The sequence below is a fragment of the Callospermophilus lateralis genome, chromosome 5 (assembly GCF_048772815.1).
Source record: "Callospermophilus lateralis isolate mCalLat2 chromosome 5, mCalLat2.hap1, whole genome shotgun sequence".
Classification (NCBI taxonomy): domain Eukaryota; kingdom Metazoa; phylum Chordata; class Mammalia; order Rodentia; family Sciuridae; genus Callospermophilus; species Callospermophilus lateralis.
Window position 1 is genome coordinate 153648565 of NC_135309.1, and position 20051 is coordinate 153668615.

At 40.0% G+C, this 20051-nt stretch overlaps 1 protein-coding gene across 2 annotated transcripts in view; it reads right to left on the reverse strand.

The window, feature by feature from the left end:
- Trio (trio Rho guanine nucleotide exchange factor) overlaps positions 1-20051 on the reverse strand; it is a 338720-nt gene that overhangs the window by 157954 nt on the left and 160715 nt on the right. For both annotated transcript variants that reach the window (XM_076857460.1, XM_076857462.1), the window contains exons 10-11: positions 9341-9463; positions 842-1033 (exon numbers count right to left, since the gene is read on the reverse strand). In XM_076857460.1, coding sequence (XP_076713575.1) covers positions 842-1033; positions 9341-9463 — 315 coding nt within the window. The remainder of the gene's footprint in view (positions 1-841; positions 1034-9340; positions 9464-20051) is intronic.

Sequence of the window (20051 nt, forward strand, 5' to 3'; positions counted from 1 at the left end):
TTATAAAGAGCTGTATTATAATATATTATGATACTTTGTGAAGGTACTTTGAGAAGTAGAGAATTACTTTCCTTAAGAGTTAAGATTCAGCAAATTAACATCCTTAATCAATTTAAATCAATCTGAAAAATCTAATTTTTATTATAAATCCTTTTTATCTTCAAAAACTACATAATAGTTTAATTTTTTATGATCTCTACCAAGAATATTATAAATGTGTAAGGTATGATTAGTACCTACCAATTTTTCACACTCAAATATCACATTATCCCTTATCACAGTTTATTATCAAGAGCACACTCATGACATTAGTATTTGTACCATTTGATGATGGTACTTTACATTTGATATGATGTAACATTCATTTTTATGAGCGTCTCAGAGTAGTCTGACAGAAACCAGAAGGCAATTGTCATAACTTCCGTCACATGACTGGCAAATACTCAGAAAGGAAACCCAGCAACTCTGCACACAACATGTAGGTCCTATTTAAGCTACATGGCATGCGTGCACCACTCCCCTTTTCTCTTTCTGGAGTTGAAGAGATCTTTTCAGTTTTTTGTTTCCCTGCTTGCCTCCTGATCCACACCTCTCCCCCCTGCCACTCTTACCCTTGAAGACACCCCAAGCAAAGGCAGATGTGCACACACATGACAAAGAAGAAAGCACAGAGAGTTCAGCTCTTTCCCTGTCCACACTGACACCACTGGTGCTCATGGGCTACATCTCACAACTTGCCACTTTTAGTCCACTGTTTCACATTATGAACAAATACAAATTCCTTCAGAGGAGTTCAAAGACCCTGTCAGACAGATTATATTGCTATTTCCTGATGTCTTACCTCTTTCACGTGGGTGTGAAAGGACACCGACATGTCCAGGAGAATCTTTCGTTGCTCAACGCGCCGAACAAAATCTTGTATCCGGTCTTCAAGCTGATGGGCAGCCTGATAAATCTCTTCTGGGTCGCACTCCCCAGTCTGAGCCAGCTGTTCTGCTGCTTCTAGCAATTTATCTGCATTGGTGTATGTGTTCTGCACAAGAGAATACCCAGAGAAACAGGTGAAGAGAAGGAAATCAGCCAGGCCAGGAGCCATAACACATAGCAATGCGAGTCAATTAGTGATATTTCTCGTCATTTATGTCAGTCAAACAGCTCAAATGTGAAGGGAAAGATGATTTTAGGAGTCCTATACATATCTATCAGCAGGCTTTTCCAAAACTGTTCTAAAATCTTAAGTGCTAGACCTCACTGCCAAGTCCATACACCTGAAGCAGCAGCAGGCTATCTGCTGGCTCCTGGCTCAGAAAAAGCTTCCACATTTTTGCTAAGGTAGAGCCAAGAAACAGTCCACAGCCACAAATGCCTGTTTCACTTTTTTTCTCAGCTTTAAGCAGAGTGAATTCCAATTCCCAAAGTGCAAGTTAAAGGTTAAGTTCCAAACAAATACTAAGTTGCTGTCCCTTTCCATATACTTCCATTTAATGGTAATTCAGTGCTCATCTTTTTTCTATATAAGGATACACATTCTAAAAAGGGGAGTTATAACTATAATGGCTATTCAGTAGTCAAGAGTTTCAAAGAACTGAAAAGTAAGTGTAAATACATGTATAAAATACTGAAGATAATTTTAATTCTTGACAAATCTGAGTTGTAAGTAGGAGCTCTGAGACAAGGTGGAGGGCTGCCATGCAGTACCAGAACAGAATTACGGCCTTTGGGGAGGGCCCAGAAAATCAGACTGTAGTTCCTCTAGAGAGGCAAGTTGAGTACTTTGTCCAACTCCTCAAACAAGTCCAAAAGCTGAGCATAGTAGGCATCTCATGGGAAAGGGTGGGAGGTGACCCAGAGAGTGGCCCAGATGACCCTGTGAGGAGTCAGAGCCTGAATGGGGTGATGAGGGCACCCCTGTGGTAGGGTGGAAACAGCATGAGAAGTGAGGGCTGAGCGAGGTGAGGAGGAAGTCTGTGTTGGTCTGTTTGCTGTTGCCAATTACACACCACCACAGACTAGGTGAGTTATAAAGCAAGAAGGTTTATTTGGGCTCATGATTCTTCAGGCCCAAGGGCAAGGACCCCCATTTGGTGATGGCATTCTTGTTGCTGGAGTTCCAAGATTGTGCAGGGCATCACGTGGCAAGAGACCGGAAGCACATGTTTGTTACTCCTGGTCTCTCTCCCTCTCCTTATACAGCCCCCAGAATTCAGTTATGGAGGATCCACCCTAATGACTTTAAATCCTAATCACCTCTAAACCCAGTCATTAAGTTGCCACTCTCTCATACTTCACATTTGGATTAAACTTCAACTCTTTGGTGAGATACACATAGCATCCTGCCCTGTTCCCTAAGCTGAATATACTTCTCACAGAGCAAAATATAAATTATTCAATGCCCAATAGTTACATATTGCAGTTAATTTCAACATTAGCTCAAAAGTCCAAAGTCTTATTTGAGACTCAAAGCCAACTCCTTACAGTTTTGAGACTGTAAAATCAGAAAAAGTTTGTCTACTTCCAAAGTTTGTCTATTCCGGTGGGATAAGCACAGGATGAACATTCTCATTTGAAAAGGGAGAAATTGGCAAGTAGCAAAGAGTAAACAGCCCCAAGTAACACTGAAACCCAGCAGGGAAGGTATTAAATCTCAAGGCTCCAAGTCTGGCATGTTATGCATACTGCAGTGAGGGATGGGCACCCTAGGCCTTGAGTCCCACCTTGCTGCTCTGCTGCTCAGTGCCCACATGGCTGCTCTCTATGGCTATGTTTAAGTCAACAGTTTTCCTGGGCAGGTACAACAGCCTAGGTGTCCATTATCCAATGAATGGATAAAGAGAACTGGCATATATACACAAGGGAGTTTTGCTCAGTCAAAAAGAACAACAAAATTATGTCATTTGCATGGAAAATCAATGGAATTGGAAAGCATCATGTTAAGCAAAATAAACCAGACTTGGAAAGTCAAGGATCACATGTTTTCTCTCATATGTGAAAGCTAAAGGAAAAGCGGGGTGGGGGGTGAGGGGGGTGTCAGTTTCCACATGAAAATAGAAGTGAGACCAGTAGGGGTTAGGGGAGAGAGAAGAGGAAGGCAAGGGGAGTTACTGGGGATTGAAACTGATCCATTTATATGTGATATACATGTATGAATATGTCTCAATGAATCCTACTATTATGTATAATTAATATGCACCAATAAAAAAAGAACAAGAACTTGAAACATCTTATTGTACCCAAAAGTAAGAAAGTCTTTAAGGCCAATGTGGACAAGTCAGGATATAGAAGCCAGCCTGGAGAGGTTCCTGCCAGCCAAAGCAAGGACAACCTGAGCATCAAACAATGGTCACAGAATGTGATTCACTGAGCACAATGAAGTTGCAAGTCCATACTAACATAAATAGAAAAGGAACAGGAAATAGTTATAGAATCCCAAGGTACCTCCACACAAAGTACTTACTTAATAATTACAGAGGGCGGAAGAAGAACTTTACAGAGGAGAAGCAAGGCAGAAACTACCTTAACCCAGGATCAAAGTGAACATGGTATGCAAGAGCACAAATTCTATAATACATTACATCTTTGCGAGAGAAATTTGAATCCTGGTGGATAAGCAGTTAGGAGCCAGGTAGTCAAAGCACTCACAGAACAGTACCTCTGGAAAGATGCTATGCCAGAGACTCATTAATGACATTCAAGTCACCTTCTGAGGTCTCAAAAGCAGCTTCATCTTAGTTTTCTGGACTTTACTGGCTGTTGTAATCACAGTTTTTAAAATCTAAATAGGAACCTTGCTTAGACAATTAGTTAGAAGGGAAAAGATCACTATTAAAGAGCATCTTCCTTTCTACCTGCAAAAAAGTTTCACATGAAAAGCATTTTTTATTTATTTTTCCCCCTCCCCCATGTAGGGGACTGAATCCAGGGCATGTTACCACTGAGCTTTCTCCAGGTCTTTTTTTTTTTTAAATTACTTTTTGTTTTGACACAGCACCTCACTAAGTTGCACAGACTGGCCTTGAACCTGTAATCCTCCTGCCTCAAGACCCTGAGTAGCTGGAACAATAGGCGTCTGCCACCACATCCGGCTAATATCTTTTTCAGAACTAGTACATGAAGATGCACTATGGTTGGGCATATCACGCGCTATGAAACAATCTGCATGAATTCAGTCAACTGGATAGGTCTACTCACAGTCACTGTACAAATTAAAGGAAAGGAACTTCAGAGTAGTCATGAGGAGGGTTTTCGGCTCTGCAGAGCTGTGTGCAAAAGAATCCCAGTGTTTCCTGAGGAGGCCACAGCAGTGGCTGAGACTGAGGCTCCTGCTGCAAAGTCTGTTGCCTGAAGAAGTTACACTGCACGACTCACTTCCACCAAGTAAACATGAGGTTCTTTCTGGGTTCCTCCTTCCCAGAACACTAGAATTGTTCTAAATTTAGTACATTTTCAGTGAATTCAAACATAGACTTTCACTACTTCCTTTCTGAAATCTGTTTTGTTACTTCATCATGCCACACCTCACTAATTTAAAGAGGTCTGCTGAGAGAAAAAACTTTATTGACTAAATTGTTAATTCAGGGTCTCTAAGACAATTTAGAATTATTTCTACAAAGAAACCTTCAAAACATAACCCAAAGACACAATCTAAACAACCTTATACTTAAGTATAAAAAAGAAACTTCTTTCAAAAGTCTTTTTAAACTTCGTTTTACCTTTGTGAATACATTTCAGAAAATGAAATAAGACTCTTATTAAGCACTAAAGATGCCTCTGTTTCTATTTTTAAGGATAGCCCATTCTGTCCAATACATAAATCTAAAATATGAACTCTGACACCTGCCAAAAGCACTTCTATTATAATCAGCTTTGAAAGAAAGCAGGTAAAGAAAAGAGGGCAGAGAAGTAAATCTGGTAAAGGCCCCTCACTCTACTATACCTGTGCTACAGCTAGACTGAAGCCATTTTATTCTTAGGGAGGAACCAGAGAAATTTCAAACAAGCTACAAATAAAGTACAATCCTGTCTTGACATCAAAGCTCTGTCTATCTGAACAGTGTCTACTACACATCCTCCTAACAAAGTCAGGGTCAATGGAGCCTTCTAGTAGTTACGTTTGCTTCCATTGAAAAGGCTATCCAAAAGCTCTTTGATAAACAGGGTGGAGAGGCTAGAGAGAGACCCCATATTGCTCTGGATCTTCCATGCCTGTTTTATGCCTTCTGTCTATGGCTAGGCTCTCCTGAGGGGCAGCTCCTCCACCTACCATACTTGATGGTGTGCATCTGAGGCCCAGCAGAGTCTTTTAAGAACTAGCCTATGAGTCAAGCATGCACTAGTGCTGGTAATACAGATTTGAGAGCTCTAAGAGTAGGGCCACATCTCTTCTGTTCCTTATAGGAGACTCAAGCCTATAAAACAACAGGAAGTGAATGCATGACAGTGGACTGCTTGGGTGGGATACTGTCACTCAAACTCAAGAGGAAGTTAACTGTGTGAGCAGCTGAGTCCCAGTTCATGGCTGCTCCGTGTCTACTCTAAGCAAAGCAAATTGCTGGATGTCTGCTGTGCCATCAAGAGACATAAAGCTGGGTGATCAGGAAGCAAAGGTAAAGCAGCAGAGCCCTCTTCTGAAACCAACTGGTATTTAAAAAACACAGCAGAAAAAAATGACATTCTTCTTGAGAGGGAGGAAAAGAACTGAGAAAGAGAGATGGTGAATATGTTGGAGACAGAAACCATTACTGGAGAAACCAGGCCGAGAAACCAGGCCCTGCAGTGGGACCAGAGGAGGACACATACAGAGGAAAAGCTGAAACTAAGAGACTGAGAAAATACAGGTACAGCCTCAGGTAGGACAGAGGGCCTGAGTCCATACCGGGTGATAGACCTGCAAAGGACAGGGGCCAAAGAGAGGAAAGACTGGACACAGGCATGCATCTCCCCAGCCCTCGAAGGCCAGGCCATTCTAGTTTTGCAGGCCACATGGTCCTGCTGCCCAACAGCCCCACCTGATGATCCCATGACTGCCTCTTAACATCCTCCTCATTTTTTGCCACCAAGCTAAATTCTATTAAGTTCTATGTCTTGACTTAGACATCAGGTAGCAAAATACCACAGAACGTCCTCAGAAACTAGCCAGGCCTATTCAGGAAATCTGGGTCTATGGCTACCCACTGTTCCCTCACCCACTCCTTTGTGCCTAGCAAAAGAAGTGACATAAGGTAGGTGATTACTTAAAATCCAGAGGCAGGAAAAGTGGGAGCAGATAATTGCAAATGAGCAATGGGTGTTTATATCTAAGGTTTCCTCCCCTTCATGCACAGCTCAGATGGGCTGAGGAACTTTCATTTTGGGGAAGAAAGTCAGGCAACCTTGGAAATCCCAGGATAAGGAGCAAGAGGTGACAAGCAAGGACTGAAACTCATCAGGGTGGCAGAAGGAGCAGCCAAGCACTGGCCTTTTTTTGTAGCAGATACAACATAAATGCTACTTTGACCCCTTGCCCTAGAAACCTTAATGCAAAATGTTCATTTTCTAAGAAAAAAGTTTTCTCATTCTTGTTGCCCCTGGGGACTTGTGTGGAGAGCTCTGCCAAGATTAGCCACAGAAAACATTTCCCTAATGTAGAATGGAGAGCCCCACAAGACTGAAGAGAGAAAGGTCAAATGGGGTACAAGACACACCAGAGAAAATTAAGTAGACCCTGGTCCTTCATGCTGGAAAGTGTTCAGGAAAGCAAGAGGATAAGGGAAAGGGGAGCCTAGCCTATAAACATGTATAAATACACTATACCAGGCAAGAGCCTCAACTTCCAGAGCTTCATAATTTGTAGTTCTGTCTCTTAAATTCTCTGGTGTCTGAAATCTTTGCTCTATGATCCAAATTTTACACTTTTTTTTTTTAAGCTATAAGAAGATGGCAAAACATTTCTCAGCAAATTAAAGTAGGGAGATCACATTAAAAACATGGATGAGGAAAATACTCCAAAGCTACAGGAAGTGTGCAGCAAGGCTGCTTTCTTACTTATTTCTCAAGATCAACAAAGCAGAGAGGTGAGGACTGTTGCTGTTACTTTATATATGAAGCCAGGAAAAGTCAGTAACTTTTTAAAGATATTGTCACAGAGGAAGCCTAAGGTGCATTTTGCTATCCAGTAATTCACACCATATCTGAGTTCTCTGACTCGCACAAAACTGAACCTTTGTCATGCCCACATACCAACACACACAGGGTTGACCCTGTCATCCTTGTCTCACAGGTTTTACGGCTCCATTATTTATAGAGTGACCCCTTCCTTTAACAGCTGAAGTCCCTCTTCATTTCTAACAATGTTTCTATGCTTTCAAGTCTATTTTGTATCACACTAATATTTCTATACCCATTTTCTTATGATCAGTATTTTCCAGGTGGACCTTTTTCTAATACTAATTATAATTTTAAACTTCCTAGGTATTTGTGTTTTAGGTGTGCTCATTGAAAAAAATAAACACCATAACTTTCAAAATACATTCATTCTGAGAATCTTTGTCATTTGCTGTAATTACTGATAATTCTGAACAAATTACTATATTTTGTGACTTCTACCATGATTTTATTATTTTTATTTTTCCTTCTTTTAAACCCATTTTCCCAAGTTTTTACTTATCAGGTTTTCTGTATTTTTCCTTTAAATTTAGTCAGAAGTAATGCCTTCTCTCTATATATTTCTAGTGGCTTTAAAAAAATACCCATGTGTAAGCCTAAGTCAAGGAATCTAAGACAGATGTGACAGCTCTTTCCGTCTTCCTCAGAGCACCTTTCTGCCTTTCATGTGAAACTGGGCTGGCACTTCAGTACCATCTGGTTGTGGTCCCCCCCACCCCCCCGCAGGGGTGGGAGTTGGGAAACCAGGGATTGAACCCAGGGACACTTAAACCCTGAGCCACATCCCCTGCCTTTTTATATTTTATTTTGAGACAGCATCTCGCTAAGTTGCTTAGGTCTCACTAACTTGCTGAGGCTGGCTTTGAACTTGTAGTTCTCTGCCTTAGCTTCCTGAGTAGTTAGATTATAGTCATGCACTGGTGACTGGCTACCATATTGTTTTAACTACCTCCCAGATTCACCCTTTGCTTAAATAATCAATTCTTTAATCTATAAACATATATTAACTAATTGCCCTTCTCATTGTTGATACCAGCCATTTTTTGCATAATTCCTTTGTATTCACTTAGTTAACTCATTCAAACGAGATTTTTTTTACTTTAATTTTATTTATTTATTTTTATGTGGCGCTGAGGATCGAACCCAGTGCCTTGCACGTACTAGGCAAGCGCTCTACTGCTAAGCCACAACTCCAACCCCTCAAATAAAATTTTAATGAACACTTAAATAGGCCAGGCATTGTACTGGGTGTTAATGATACAGAAATTAAATAAACAAAGCCCCTGTTCTCATGAAATTAAATGACAGTAGGTTCTTAACATTTTTCTTTCTGAATATTTTTGTTTTTCTGATAGCATTTGAGTGGCAAACTCTCACAGTTTTGATCTATATTTTATCCTCACTGTTGAATAACAACAGTTCAGCTGGGTACAGATTTCGAGGTTCAAAGTTTCTTTCCTTAGGATTCCATTCCACTGTCTTCCAGAATCTATGGTTACTGATAGAAAGTCGCTGTCTTTCAAATAATCATTCTCACAATTATCATCTTACCATTTTTTTCTTATTTTTAAGACTCTGTAATACCACAATCATATCATAATCTTGAGTTTGGATTGGTCCTACATAGACCATTTTAAAACAACATTCCCCTACTTCCTTATAACATCCATATGTATTGTGTGATTTTTTTTCCAGAGCAGAAAGCTCACTTCAGAGAAGTTAAGCAACTTGTCCAAACTCACAGTTTGTGAGCTGTATCATACCCAATGCTTACACTCCATACATCCCATGCTCTGAATACACTGTACTCCTGGCTCCTGCTTCCTAAGCACACACACTTTAAAAAACTAAAACAGGTCAAGATTAATGCTGGGCCCATCACTACAGAAATGCAAGAAGGACTATTATTCTCTAACCATGAATTTAAATATCAAAACTAGTCAAAAAAGGGTACAATAAATGCGACAAAACATCTGAGACATAAATTTGTTTTACAAACATCACATTTTACAAAATGATCACATGACTAAATCATGTTCCTCCCTAGGCAATGGTATCTTCAACTTTGAAACCTGAGAGTTTAACCTCAAAGAACTGCCTCAAACACTCTAGCAAAAGCTAACTCTTAACAGATGTGGTTAAAATTATAATTCAACCAATAGATATTTAGAAAAGAAAACAGTAAAAACCATTGTTTCACCTGTGCTACTTCTTCAAAATCTTCATGACGTTTCTGCAAAGCTCTGGCCCGATGAAGAGATTTCCCCACACCTGTATGTTTGCTCAGAAATGCTTCTCCATGGTTCTCGATCCAATCCAGCACCTACAATGAAATATAGCCACATGTGTTATAAAAACAATGTCCTAACTTGTTTAATGTTTAGGGCTATCCAATGAAGAATGGTCTGTTGTCAAAACTCTGAAAGAAATAAGTGAATCAGGAAAAAAAAATTAGAAGTAGTACTTGGATACTAATTTAACATACTTGATAATTATATCTTGCATCAGCTTTCCCACCAGGACTTTAATCAGCTCTTAAATTAAAAGTGTAGATCTTTCTATGTATAAATATTACATGCAATAATGATTAAATTAAATCTCACCTACTTTTATGCACAACTGAGCCACGAAGCTAACTGGATTTTGTATAAGAAAAGGGCTATCAGGCCACAGGGGATCAGTTTAACTTAACATTTTTTAAAGGCTCAAAGCTTCACAATTCAGGCAACTCAATCTTAACTGCAGAGTTATTTTTTTCCTCTTTTTTAGAAGACTCAAAACACAAAAGTAAAATCTAAGAAAACAAAACACATGCCAGAATTCTTGCTTTGAAGGACAACTTATTCTACAAATCAAGATGCTGCAAAACCTAAGCATTCTGTGAATTTAATTACTTAAGCAAAGTTCTTATACTAGTTGCAATCTACTACATTAAAGAAAAAGGAAAGCAAAGCAGTGCAATCTGATATTTTAAAGTTTATATGTGGGACTAGGGAGTTCTTATACTTGAGAAATCACCCAGAACAGTGACAACATCTAATGAAACTGTATACTACATCAAATACAAACTTTGTTTCTCTCTGATGGAGAAAGGCAAAAGTTGGTGATGTCTTTAACTAAAAACATTTAGCTAAAGATTTTAAATACTAAAATACATTTGGTAATGTGCTGCTAAAGTACTGAAAGCTCACTTGTACTTTGCATGTTTGTATTATGGTATCATCTTAGTCTATTCAGGCTGCTATAACAAAATACCTTAGACTGGATAATGTATAAGCAACAGAAATTTATCTCTTGCTCTGGAGGCCATGTTCAAAATCCAAGTGCCAGCAGGTTCCATGTCTGGTTAAGGATTGTTCTTCACAGATGATACTCTCTACACGTCCTCACAAGGCAGAAGAGTCAACAAGCTCCCTCAGGTCTCTTTTCTAAGGGCACTGATCCCACCCGTGATTTATCACTTCCCAAAGGCCACAATACTGCCTCAATGAGGACTTTGCTTCAACTTATGACCTGGGGGACACAAACATCCATGCCTTAGCAAGTAGCTAAACATGCAAACTGAAACAATCTTGGGTAGAAGAATAACAGCAGAGGCAGTGGTGTGGAGCATGACCTGGAAGCAGCTTACCCACAACCTCTGCCAATAATAAAATAAAACAGGCTTAACTAGAGGTTCACTGCTGCTAAAAGGGTCCCTTGCTCTGTTCCCCCCTGCACATGGACACAGAACCTGATTGTGTGCCCCTGGGCAAGTTCCTTATCCTCTCAGATTCTGTTGCCCTTCCCTGCTCAATGGTGAGAATCATAGGGAGTTGTGAGTACTTAATACTCCATGAAAAGCATCTTCATATGAGTGAGGCAAATACATGGCACATTTGCTGTCCCCACTCATAATCCAGAACCTCTGGCCAGTTTCCTTCTATTTTTAGGTTCCTTGATGGCACAGGATATACATGTTCCATTGCTTTTTTAGCTAGTGGATGTTGCACACCATTTTTCTTTCTTGAGATTACAAAGATAGCAAGAGAATCCCTGGGTATTGTCACATTCACCACCTGACTTCAGGCAGATCTAAAGCTGCTGAGTTGTTTATATGACAGCATAAAATAGAGGTCCCATTCCCCTCCCAGTGAAATGTCTCAACAACTTCACACCTGCTGCACCTCCAAGAACGAATGCATTTAGCGGAATGTTTTGCCTCTAGGCATGAGGCCAACCCTATGCACAAGGTAAATATGAAGAATTTTAAACATGAAAAGAATTTAGAAGTACATAAGAACACCCATGCTTACACCACATAAGATCTTCATGGAAAGATACGGAGACTTTGAAAAACCATACAGTATATTCTGTATATTCTTTAATTAAAAAAAATTAAACCCCCAATGAATAGCAAATCTGATGATTTCCCAGATTGACAGAAAATCCTAAATCAATGTATTTGTCTAAATACCGTTTTAAAGACATGCTTGTGAAACTCTTCAATTTAAAATATAAAAAGATTAGCAAGTCAAGGAAATTTATCATTGTTGTTCAGACATCTGCCTTTCTGATACCATCCATAGCCAGTGGTTGTCATCTGTGTGCTATGACCTGAGCCCCAAGAACAAGGTTTTGCTACTTTCCTTCCAAATTTGAGGAAAAGGGCAAACGTTGATCCCTGCCCGTGGTTACTGGCTCAGAGACAGAAGAGAAAAGCTAGGAGACCAACACCACCTTCTCTCTGTTCAGAGGAGCCAATGTGAGCTCATCTCTCTGTACTTCGGTGCCCTCTAATGGACATAAATGACAACTCCAAGGTCAAGGTCACCCCAAAATTCAATGCCAACACTTAAAATACACAGACACTTTAGTCAAATGTCAGATGTGTAGGCAATCATGCAGATTGTGACGTCTGATTTCCTATTTCTAATGAAAAGGAAATTACAGCCCTAGCTACCTACAAGATGAAATGTGATGATGGCAAGTGTGATAATCATCATTTATTAAATAATACCTACCTTGCCCCCTGAGCACCTGCTATTGAAGCAGGCATGACCTAAGGCTATGCCAATCCTCACAGTGAGCCACAGGGAGGCACAAATGCCACTCTCACCCTACAGAGGCAACGGGACGGAGGGTCCTGGGTTATGTCAGAGAGATGCCTGTCTACAGATATGGACCCAGGAAGTCTGACCTTATGGCACATTCTCTTAAGCTCTAGCATCAGGCACATTCTGCCTCTTCTCCGAGTTGGCACAATTGACATATAGGTGTTATGAGAAGGTAGGAAAGAAAAGAGCTCCATTTTGGTTTCAGAACAGCTTAGGCTACAGGGGATAACCTTTGGGGAGATGACACTGTGATAATGGTGAGCAAACCTAGGTGAGAGCAAACCAGCAAGCACTCATAATTTTCTATGAAACACCCAGGACTGAACAAGTGCTTACCCTCCCCCTGCAAGTGGCAGGTTTGTGGCCATCTTGTATAACCTTTCTGAAACACCTTTCAGTAATAAAGCCCCTCTATCTGATATCCTCCAAACATGGTGGATATCCACCATGTTTGGAGGATTGATATTCCTAATTATTATTATTTTAAGAACTTATAAACAAACACTAACCCCTCTTGAAAGATATTTTCAAAAAGCCCACCTCATAACAACATGCTCTATGAAGACCAATGCAATGTATCATGTTTTTTCTTCAAAATACGTAGCTGCTTATTATTTAAAATACTACTAGAGCAGTTTTTTAAAAATATTTTTTTAGTTGTAGATGGACACAATACCTTTATTTTATTTATTTATTTATTTTTATGTGGTGCTGAGGATGGAATCCAGTGCCTCACACGTACCAGGCAAGCACTCTACCACTAAGCCACAACCCAGCCCCACTAGGGCAATTTTCTGTCATCAACATGTAATGTATTATTCCCAATGATTTCATATCATTTATTGAGTCATTATTCTGTCCTATGCTTGAGAGGATAATAGGGATGCACGCAATTCTTTCACAAAAAGCTGCGAAATTTTTTCCAAAAATTGTTTCCAAAATTTACTTGGCAAAAAACTTATCTAAGGGTACTAATAACCTTTAGTGTGGGTTACTGTACATTTGGCTTTGGAGATAGTACATGCATTTCTTTATGGGGGTGGGGGTAGGTGCTGCCTAGACTCCATGAGGAGCACCACAAGTCATATACCTTGCTACCTTTCTAAATTTTTAAACATCTTGAATTCCAAATTATATCTATCCCCCAGGGTTACAAATAAAATAGAACAGACTTTCATTATTGTCCTCTTTAAGCCAGAAATTAAGACTCAGGGAAGTTAGCCTGCTCAAGAAAAGAGACCCAAATGTAGACCTTTTCAATGCCAACCGTTATTTTCCAGACTCAACCCAAATTTGCAAATAGCACACCTCTAAGATTAGAGTTCCATCTCTAGGATTGCCATTTGTAAAAAAAAAAAAAAAAGGAAACAAAAGGAAAAAAATAAGAAATATGATATAAAACAACCAAGAGCACATTAAGCTAATCTATTTTTATTGGTAACTCTGGATCCAAAGATCATCCAGAGAAAACATACAAATACTTGTCAATCTTAATTACCATTTAAAGAGACAATACATATTGAATAAGTTATAGGATTTTCTGTCTCATTAACAAAAGCCTTTGGGCTGAGTATATAGCTCAGCTGGTAGAGTGCTTGCCCAGCATGTACAAGGCCCTGGGTTCAATCCCTAGCACCACAAAAAACAAAACAAAACAAAACAATAACAACAAAAAGAGCCCTTTTTAAGTCACATTTTATGTACATAAAAATAAAACGAAAAGCTCCCCTGATCCTATATTCAATTTCAAAACTATAGAAAGCCAATGAAAAAAGTAATTCTAAAATAATTCTAAAATACTATAAAATAATTAATAATTCTAAAATACTACAAAGTAATTCTAAAATACTATAAATTTCTCCTTTTTACAAAAATCAGATTTTTTTCCAGTTTCAAAATATGGATGTCCTCCCTGACCACTCTACGTTCTGTTTAAAACCCAAATTAATAACCTGGCTTCATGTATTTTAGTTACTTCCTTGTTCAACCACTGTTGACTTGAAACCAATCTAAAAATGGATGTATTGCATTTGGAGCTTTCTTGATTACAAATCAATGATATTTTAAAGACATAACAAAGGATGACTGATGTGCAAAGCAACATTACTTCAGATTTGCTAAATATAAGTAGGTGTCCAAGAAGGAGAAGTTTCACTTAGATAATGTTAATTTTTATTATAGACTGGTGTTTAGCATTGTTGTGAGGATATCCAATATTATGGTATTAAAGTAAAAATCATCAGTGAGACTTGAAGAGTAAAAAGACTTTTGAGTTTAAATTCCTGGAACCCATATACTCATCCTATGTTAAGTGGGCAGAGAGTTTTTCTCCCCAGCTCTCTGAGCATATTTTACTTCAGAAAGCACTGTCTTGATTATTTCCTCCCTTTTCCAGCATGACCTGGGCACCAATCCTTCACTTCAAGTGAGCAGCTGCCTGGGTCCAGCAAGGTCTGCAGCAGCAGCTGTGGACAGTAGGCTGGCAGATGCAGAGGCCAGAAGTCAGCAAGGAGCTCTTCTTGTACGCTTTCTTTTCCATGAATGGGCCTCAGGGACTGAACTCCAGCACTCTTCACATTGCTGTAGCTCTTCACATTAGGGGGCAGCTGCGGTTTGCAAGCTTTGCCCCAGCCTGAAAAGGACCCCTGAAAGGTTCCTTCTTAAGTAACATGTTGATTTTACACTCTGAGTAGCTCAGAAGCTAAGTATCCTCTCAGAATGGTGAAGTAGTAAAAACACCACAGAACTTCTTGGAACTTCAGCCAAGTCCCTGACTTTTCTCAGGCTTGGTTTTATTACCTGGAAAGTGAAGGGCTCTGGTTCCAAACCCAATGATATGCATGACATAACTTTTAAAAGTAAAATGAAGAAGACAGAACTCAACATGCCCCATGGGCTTTGAAGGACTGAGGGAGAAAGCAATGTCATTTTAGAGTTGGCACTCAGAGCTGGCAGTGACAAGGTGCTCTCCGCCAAAGCTCTTCAGTTCTTGTCACAGCAGCCAAACTCTCTCCATCCATTTGCTCATTGGATTTTTGAAATCAGAATTAGTCTGTTCTACAAATACAAGCAAATGTTTTTAATGTGGAAAGATGTTTTATAAATATGATTGAGAGGACATGACAAAGCATACCAAGCCTGGTATTTACTTGGGAGAAAGAAGTTATTTTTAAAAGTACCTCGGGCAAGTTATACACCACAAGTGTGACAGAGAACCAAAATACCTACAAGAGACACCAGCAAAATTGTCAGTGTGGGAACACAGCAAGAGAGAATGTGCAATAGTTAGGCTGTCCACTGACTCTGGTGGGTGGGAGGAGAATTCCGGCTCCTCATTTAAACTCAAGAAGTGCAGTGGAGAAAGTGCAGAAATGGCTTTCACTGGCTAAAGGCCAGCGGCTAGAACCCACACTAAAGCTGTGCAGCAGCTTCCCTTTACACCTGCAATCTCTTGCCTCTTAAGCAGATCCTGACTTTCTCCTACTGCTGGAATTCAGCATTAAAAACTAATTTTGCATTCAAATAACCAAAATTACTACAGATCTCACCAAGCTTCCAAAATTCCTATGCACTGAAATTATCCCTTCCTTGACATATGCCCCTAATTCTTTTAACACAATCAAAGCTTCCATTCCTTCAGACAAATCTCTCCAAGTACTTTATTTCAACAGAAGGCCAGTTTTCCCCAACCATTCCAGACTAAAAATAGAAACTTTTGACCCAAAAGACTCTTTAATTGGCAAAACTGCCATATTTCTGAGCATTCACCATTCCAGACACTTGGGAAACCCCAGTGAATACAATGCTGCTGGCCACTCCATGGACCTGAAGCTCTGCTCTTCTAGATGCACCAGAGATCTGCATGAATGTCTGCTTGGAAACCTAATGGCTCCTGGTCTCTGGTTTGGCTTCTTCCAATTCATTCCTCACACAGTGACCAGAGCAATTTTTCTGAGGCAGGGAGGAGGGTGCCTTCTACCCTCACTGCCTATAGCAGCATGTCAGAATGCACAGCATCGATGCCCATCAAGGTGTGGGGCTGATGTGCAGCATGGAGAAGCACTGACTTGACTCCTCAACAGGCTGCCTGTGAGCAGAAAGAGGAAGGAAATGTGATGGTCAGCACCTAGGAAGAACCAACCTGTGCTCCAGATCAGGCCAATAGCCTTTCACTTCCCACCTCACCCATACATTCAGCCCTGGCACCAATGCAGTGGTATTCAGTGTGGGTTAGGCTGTGTCCTTCAATGTTGTCTCCTAAAGCTTACAGAAACAAGCCCAGTGCTTGGTAGCAGGGGCCACATCTTATCTCTTCCTTCATGCCCTCTCTTCCAAGCATACTCTGCGCCTGAAGCCCTTAAGACAGCCCCTGTCTGCTCCTGTCCCTGCTCTCACTGTTATTCCTATTGGCCATTCCTCCAACGACTGACTGTCTTTGCAGCCTTCCAAGAGCAGCTCAGAGGCTACCTCTTCCATGAAGACTTTCCTCATATTTCCTTCCCCATGACAACTGTTCCCTGTGCCTTTACCATAGAGCTTTCATTTAACCTTTTACACTAGCTACTTGAGGTTTGGTAAGAATAGAGGCAAAATTCTTGGAAATGCCCAAATTTGTACAGATCACTAAAGTGTAGATGTGTGCCCTCCAACACATATGCAAGGTAGGTGGATAACATGGATGAAGTGGCTGTTTTTATTTATGCCTCACTGCTGATAGCAACTTGACAGACATGACTCAAACATATGCCTTGGCAGAATTAAAGCCAAATAACCAAAGATGGGAATACTACATCCAAACATGTTATGGTCTAATTTATTAGAACATTAAGTCATCCGATTTTTTTTTTTAAAAAAAAACAGCTTTTATTAGACTATAAATTCCTTGAGAGAAGGATCTTGGAGCTGTCTGAAACACTTAACTCTGTCCCTCTCAGAGCACCACACATTCAATTAAGATTTAAAAAAAAAAAAAAAAGGATGTGGACAAGAAGAATCTAGGGTGGACCATATTTGCTTGATCATTTTATAAAATTTTTCTGTTTTTGAGAAGGGGTCTTGCTACATTGTTCAGGCTGGTCTTGAATTCCTGGGCTCAAGTCATCCTCCGACCTCAGCCTCCAAAGTAGCTGAGCCTGCAGACATGCATCACTAAGGCCCGGCTTCTTGATCCTGTTTTAAGAATATCAGTTAATGGTCCAACACCAACCTGCAGGGAGTTGTTCCAAGAGGGAATTCCACAGGGGTGAAGCTCTTATAGGTAGGGCTGCTGGGTGAAAATGGGAAGCTTTTCAAAAGAGGTCTCCCTGCCTGGGCAGCTTCTGTTGGTGAGTCTACCTGCGTCAGGAAAGATGACTTTTATGGAGCCAGTCACCTCTCTGCTGTGTTGGAGTAATTCAATCCCAACTGTCCAAGAAAAGCCAGGCAAGCAGGACAGGCGAGGCAGGAAAACAAGTCTGATAGCATCCGGCTACCATGACTATTACTACACAGACCCTAGTATGGCAATATATAAATCAATGGAAGTGTAACTGATGTGATTCTGCAATTTGTAAACGGAGTAAAAATGGGAGTTCATAACCCACTTGAATCAAAGTGTGAAATATGATATATCAAGAACTATGTAATGTTTTGAACAACCAACAATTAAAAAAAAAAAAACAAAAAAACAAAAAAACAAAAAAACAAATTACATTCCCATAGTAAACTAAAGCATATGCCGAGCTAAACACCCAGCTAAGCTAGAACACAATGGTTGCCCTGTTTATTCACCAAGCATTCAGGGGGCTACTCTAACAGTAAGCACACAAGAAAGCACAGTGGGAGGTCATAAGGACACGTGACAAGGAGGCTATGAGTCTGCTAGCAATACATCATGTGCACTGGGTGAGTCTGCAGCAAGGCCTCCTACTCCTCACCCACTGGGCTCTGAGCAAGATAAGCATTATGAAACAGCAGCCTCCATTACTTCTCTACTCTCACCTCTGACTGCCAGACCCAACTCTTTCTGTACAGAGATTATGAAAAATTAACCACCACACCAAAACTAACATGTTTTAAAATAGCCCTGGCCCCTGCCTACAGCCTCCCTAGAGCACTATACTATGAACACTATGAAATATGTCTTTTCAGTATTTCTCATCAAATGGCTATCTTCATCAAATTGCAATCATGCCATGCCTACTGCTCAGTACTTCTTTATTTCTCAATGATATTTACAGATACTTTTTTTTAATTCTCCAGATACTTTTGCATTACCCAAAACAGTCAAAAATATTTATGATATCTCTAACTGGCTTATTATATTTTTGCAGATTTAGATTATTTTTATCTTGACAAATCTACATTTTGCTGATATATCTTTCTAAAGCATTACCACTTTGTTCATTTATACTCAGCTTACCTCTCCTATTTACAACCTCTTATTAATTCCTTCAGCTTCAGAAATACCTTTCTGGTTTTGACATTATATTGTGTTTTGCTTTGATTAATCTTATCAGTTTTGCACTTTGTTTCACACGTCAAGCCTACAATAGCCATTTCCTGATTGCATAACAAGTCCAAACCAGTCCAGATCATTAATCAATAAATACTTCCCTCAATGGTGAAATCTACTTTCTGCAGAATGCTAACAGGTACATTATGCTCTCCTCCCACTGATATCCAACCTAAGGTCCTGTTCTTGAGGGGGAAAAGCTGCCTTGAAGAACTGGTCTCATAATTATCATCATTACCTTTCCAAATAATGTTTGCAGCTTTCAAGTTCAAGTATATTAAAGTTCAGGTGCCAACTTAGATGGCCAGGCTTCTAAGCCTCTTCTAGAAGTCTTACTTTCCTGTGTCTTCCCCTACCCTACACAGTCCAGTGACTTACTCTCATGCCACTGGTGCCTCAAAAGCCATGGTAAAGGTGGGTACCCACTGCTGCTTCTCCAGGTAGAAAAATGGGTTCCCTTCAGTGCATCATTCCATGGATAGTTAGGACACCAAGCCAACGGTTATGAGGCAGATGGGAAAATCCTTTAATAATTATATTTGAACTATTAACATTTTCTGGTTTATAAAAGTTTTCAAACAAATTTCAGTAAAAATAACATATGTTCTTTCTACCTTATAATTGCCATTCTCTCAATAACCCCTCCAGGACATTGGCTCCACCTCCTTCTCTCCCTGCTCTGTATTCTTTCCCTAGTAATTAGCTTCTTGGGCTAAAAACGACATTGTTAAGAAGCATAATATCAAAACAACTGTTTCTGAGGCACTTTGCATATGTAACCTTCAGAGAACTTAAAAAGCAAAATTAGAAGCAAAGCCTAGTTTGCACAAATTACAAATGACAGAGCCATAAAAATAGTATCTTGAACTCATCAGATTCATATTAAGTAAAGAATGGTGATCAATGACAGGGAGGATCTTGTGTTCATCAGAAAGCAGCACGATTTTCCAATCCCAGTCCACTCGGCAGAAACCCCATCAACCTTCAGACAATTCCTAGGGAGATGGAGATCTGAGATCCTATGTGCCTGAATCATGCACAATGGCTTGCAAACGGCCAGGGAAAAGAGAGTGTTTCCCCTCCAGACACACCACTGCTTCAGGCCAACTTCCTAGATCACAGGTGTCCCTGCAAACCCGAGAATTCCTCATCCCCAGAGTTGGCACCTTTTTACCCCTCTATTTCTCTACTTTAGAGTAAGGACGTGATTGCTCTCTTATTCATCACTGAAGCCACTTCATAATGTATACCCACAGCTTTGTCCCTAAAACCTGCAATAAGTACACAATTAGGATGGTGACATGAACTTACTTTTATTTTTA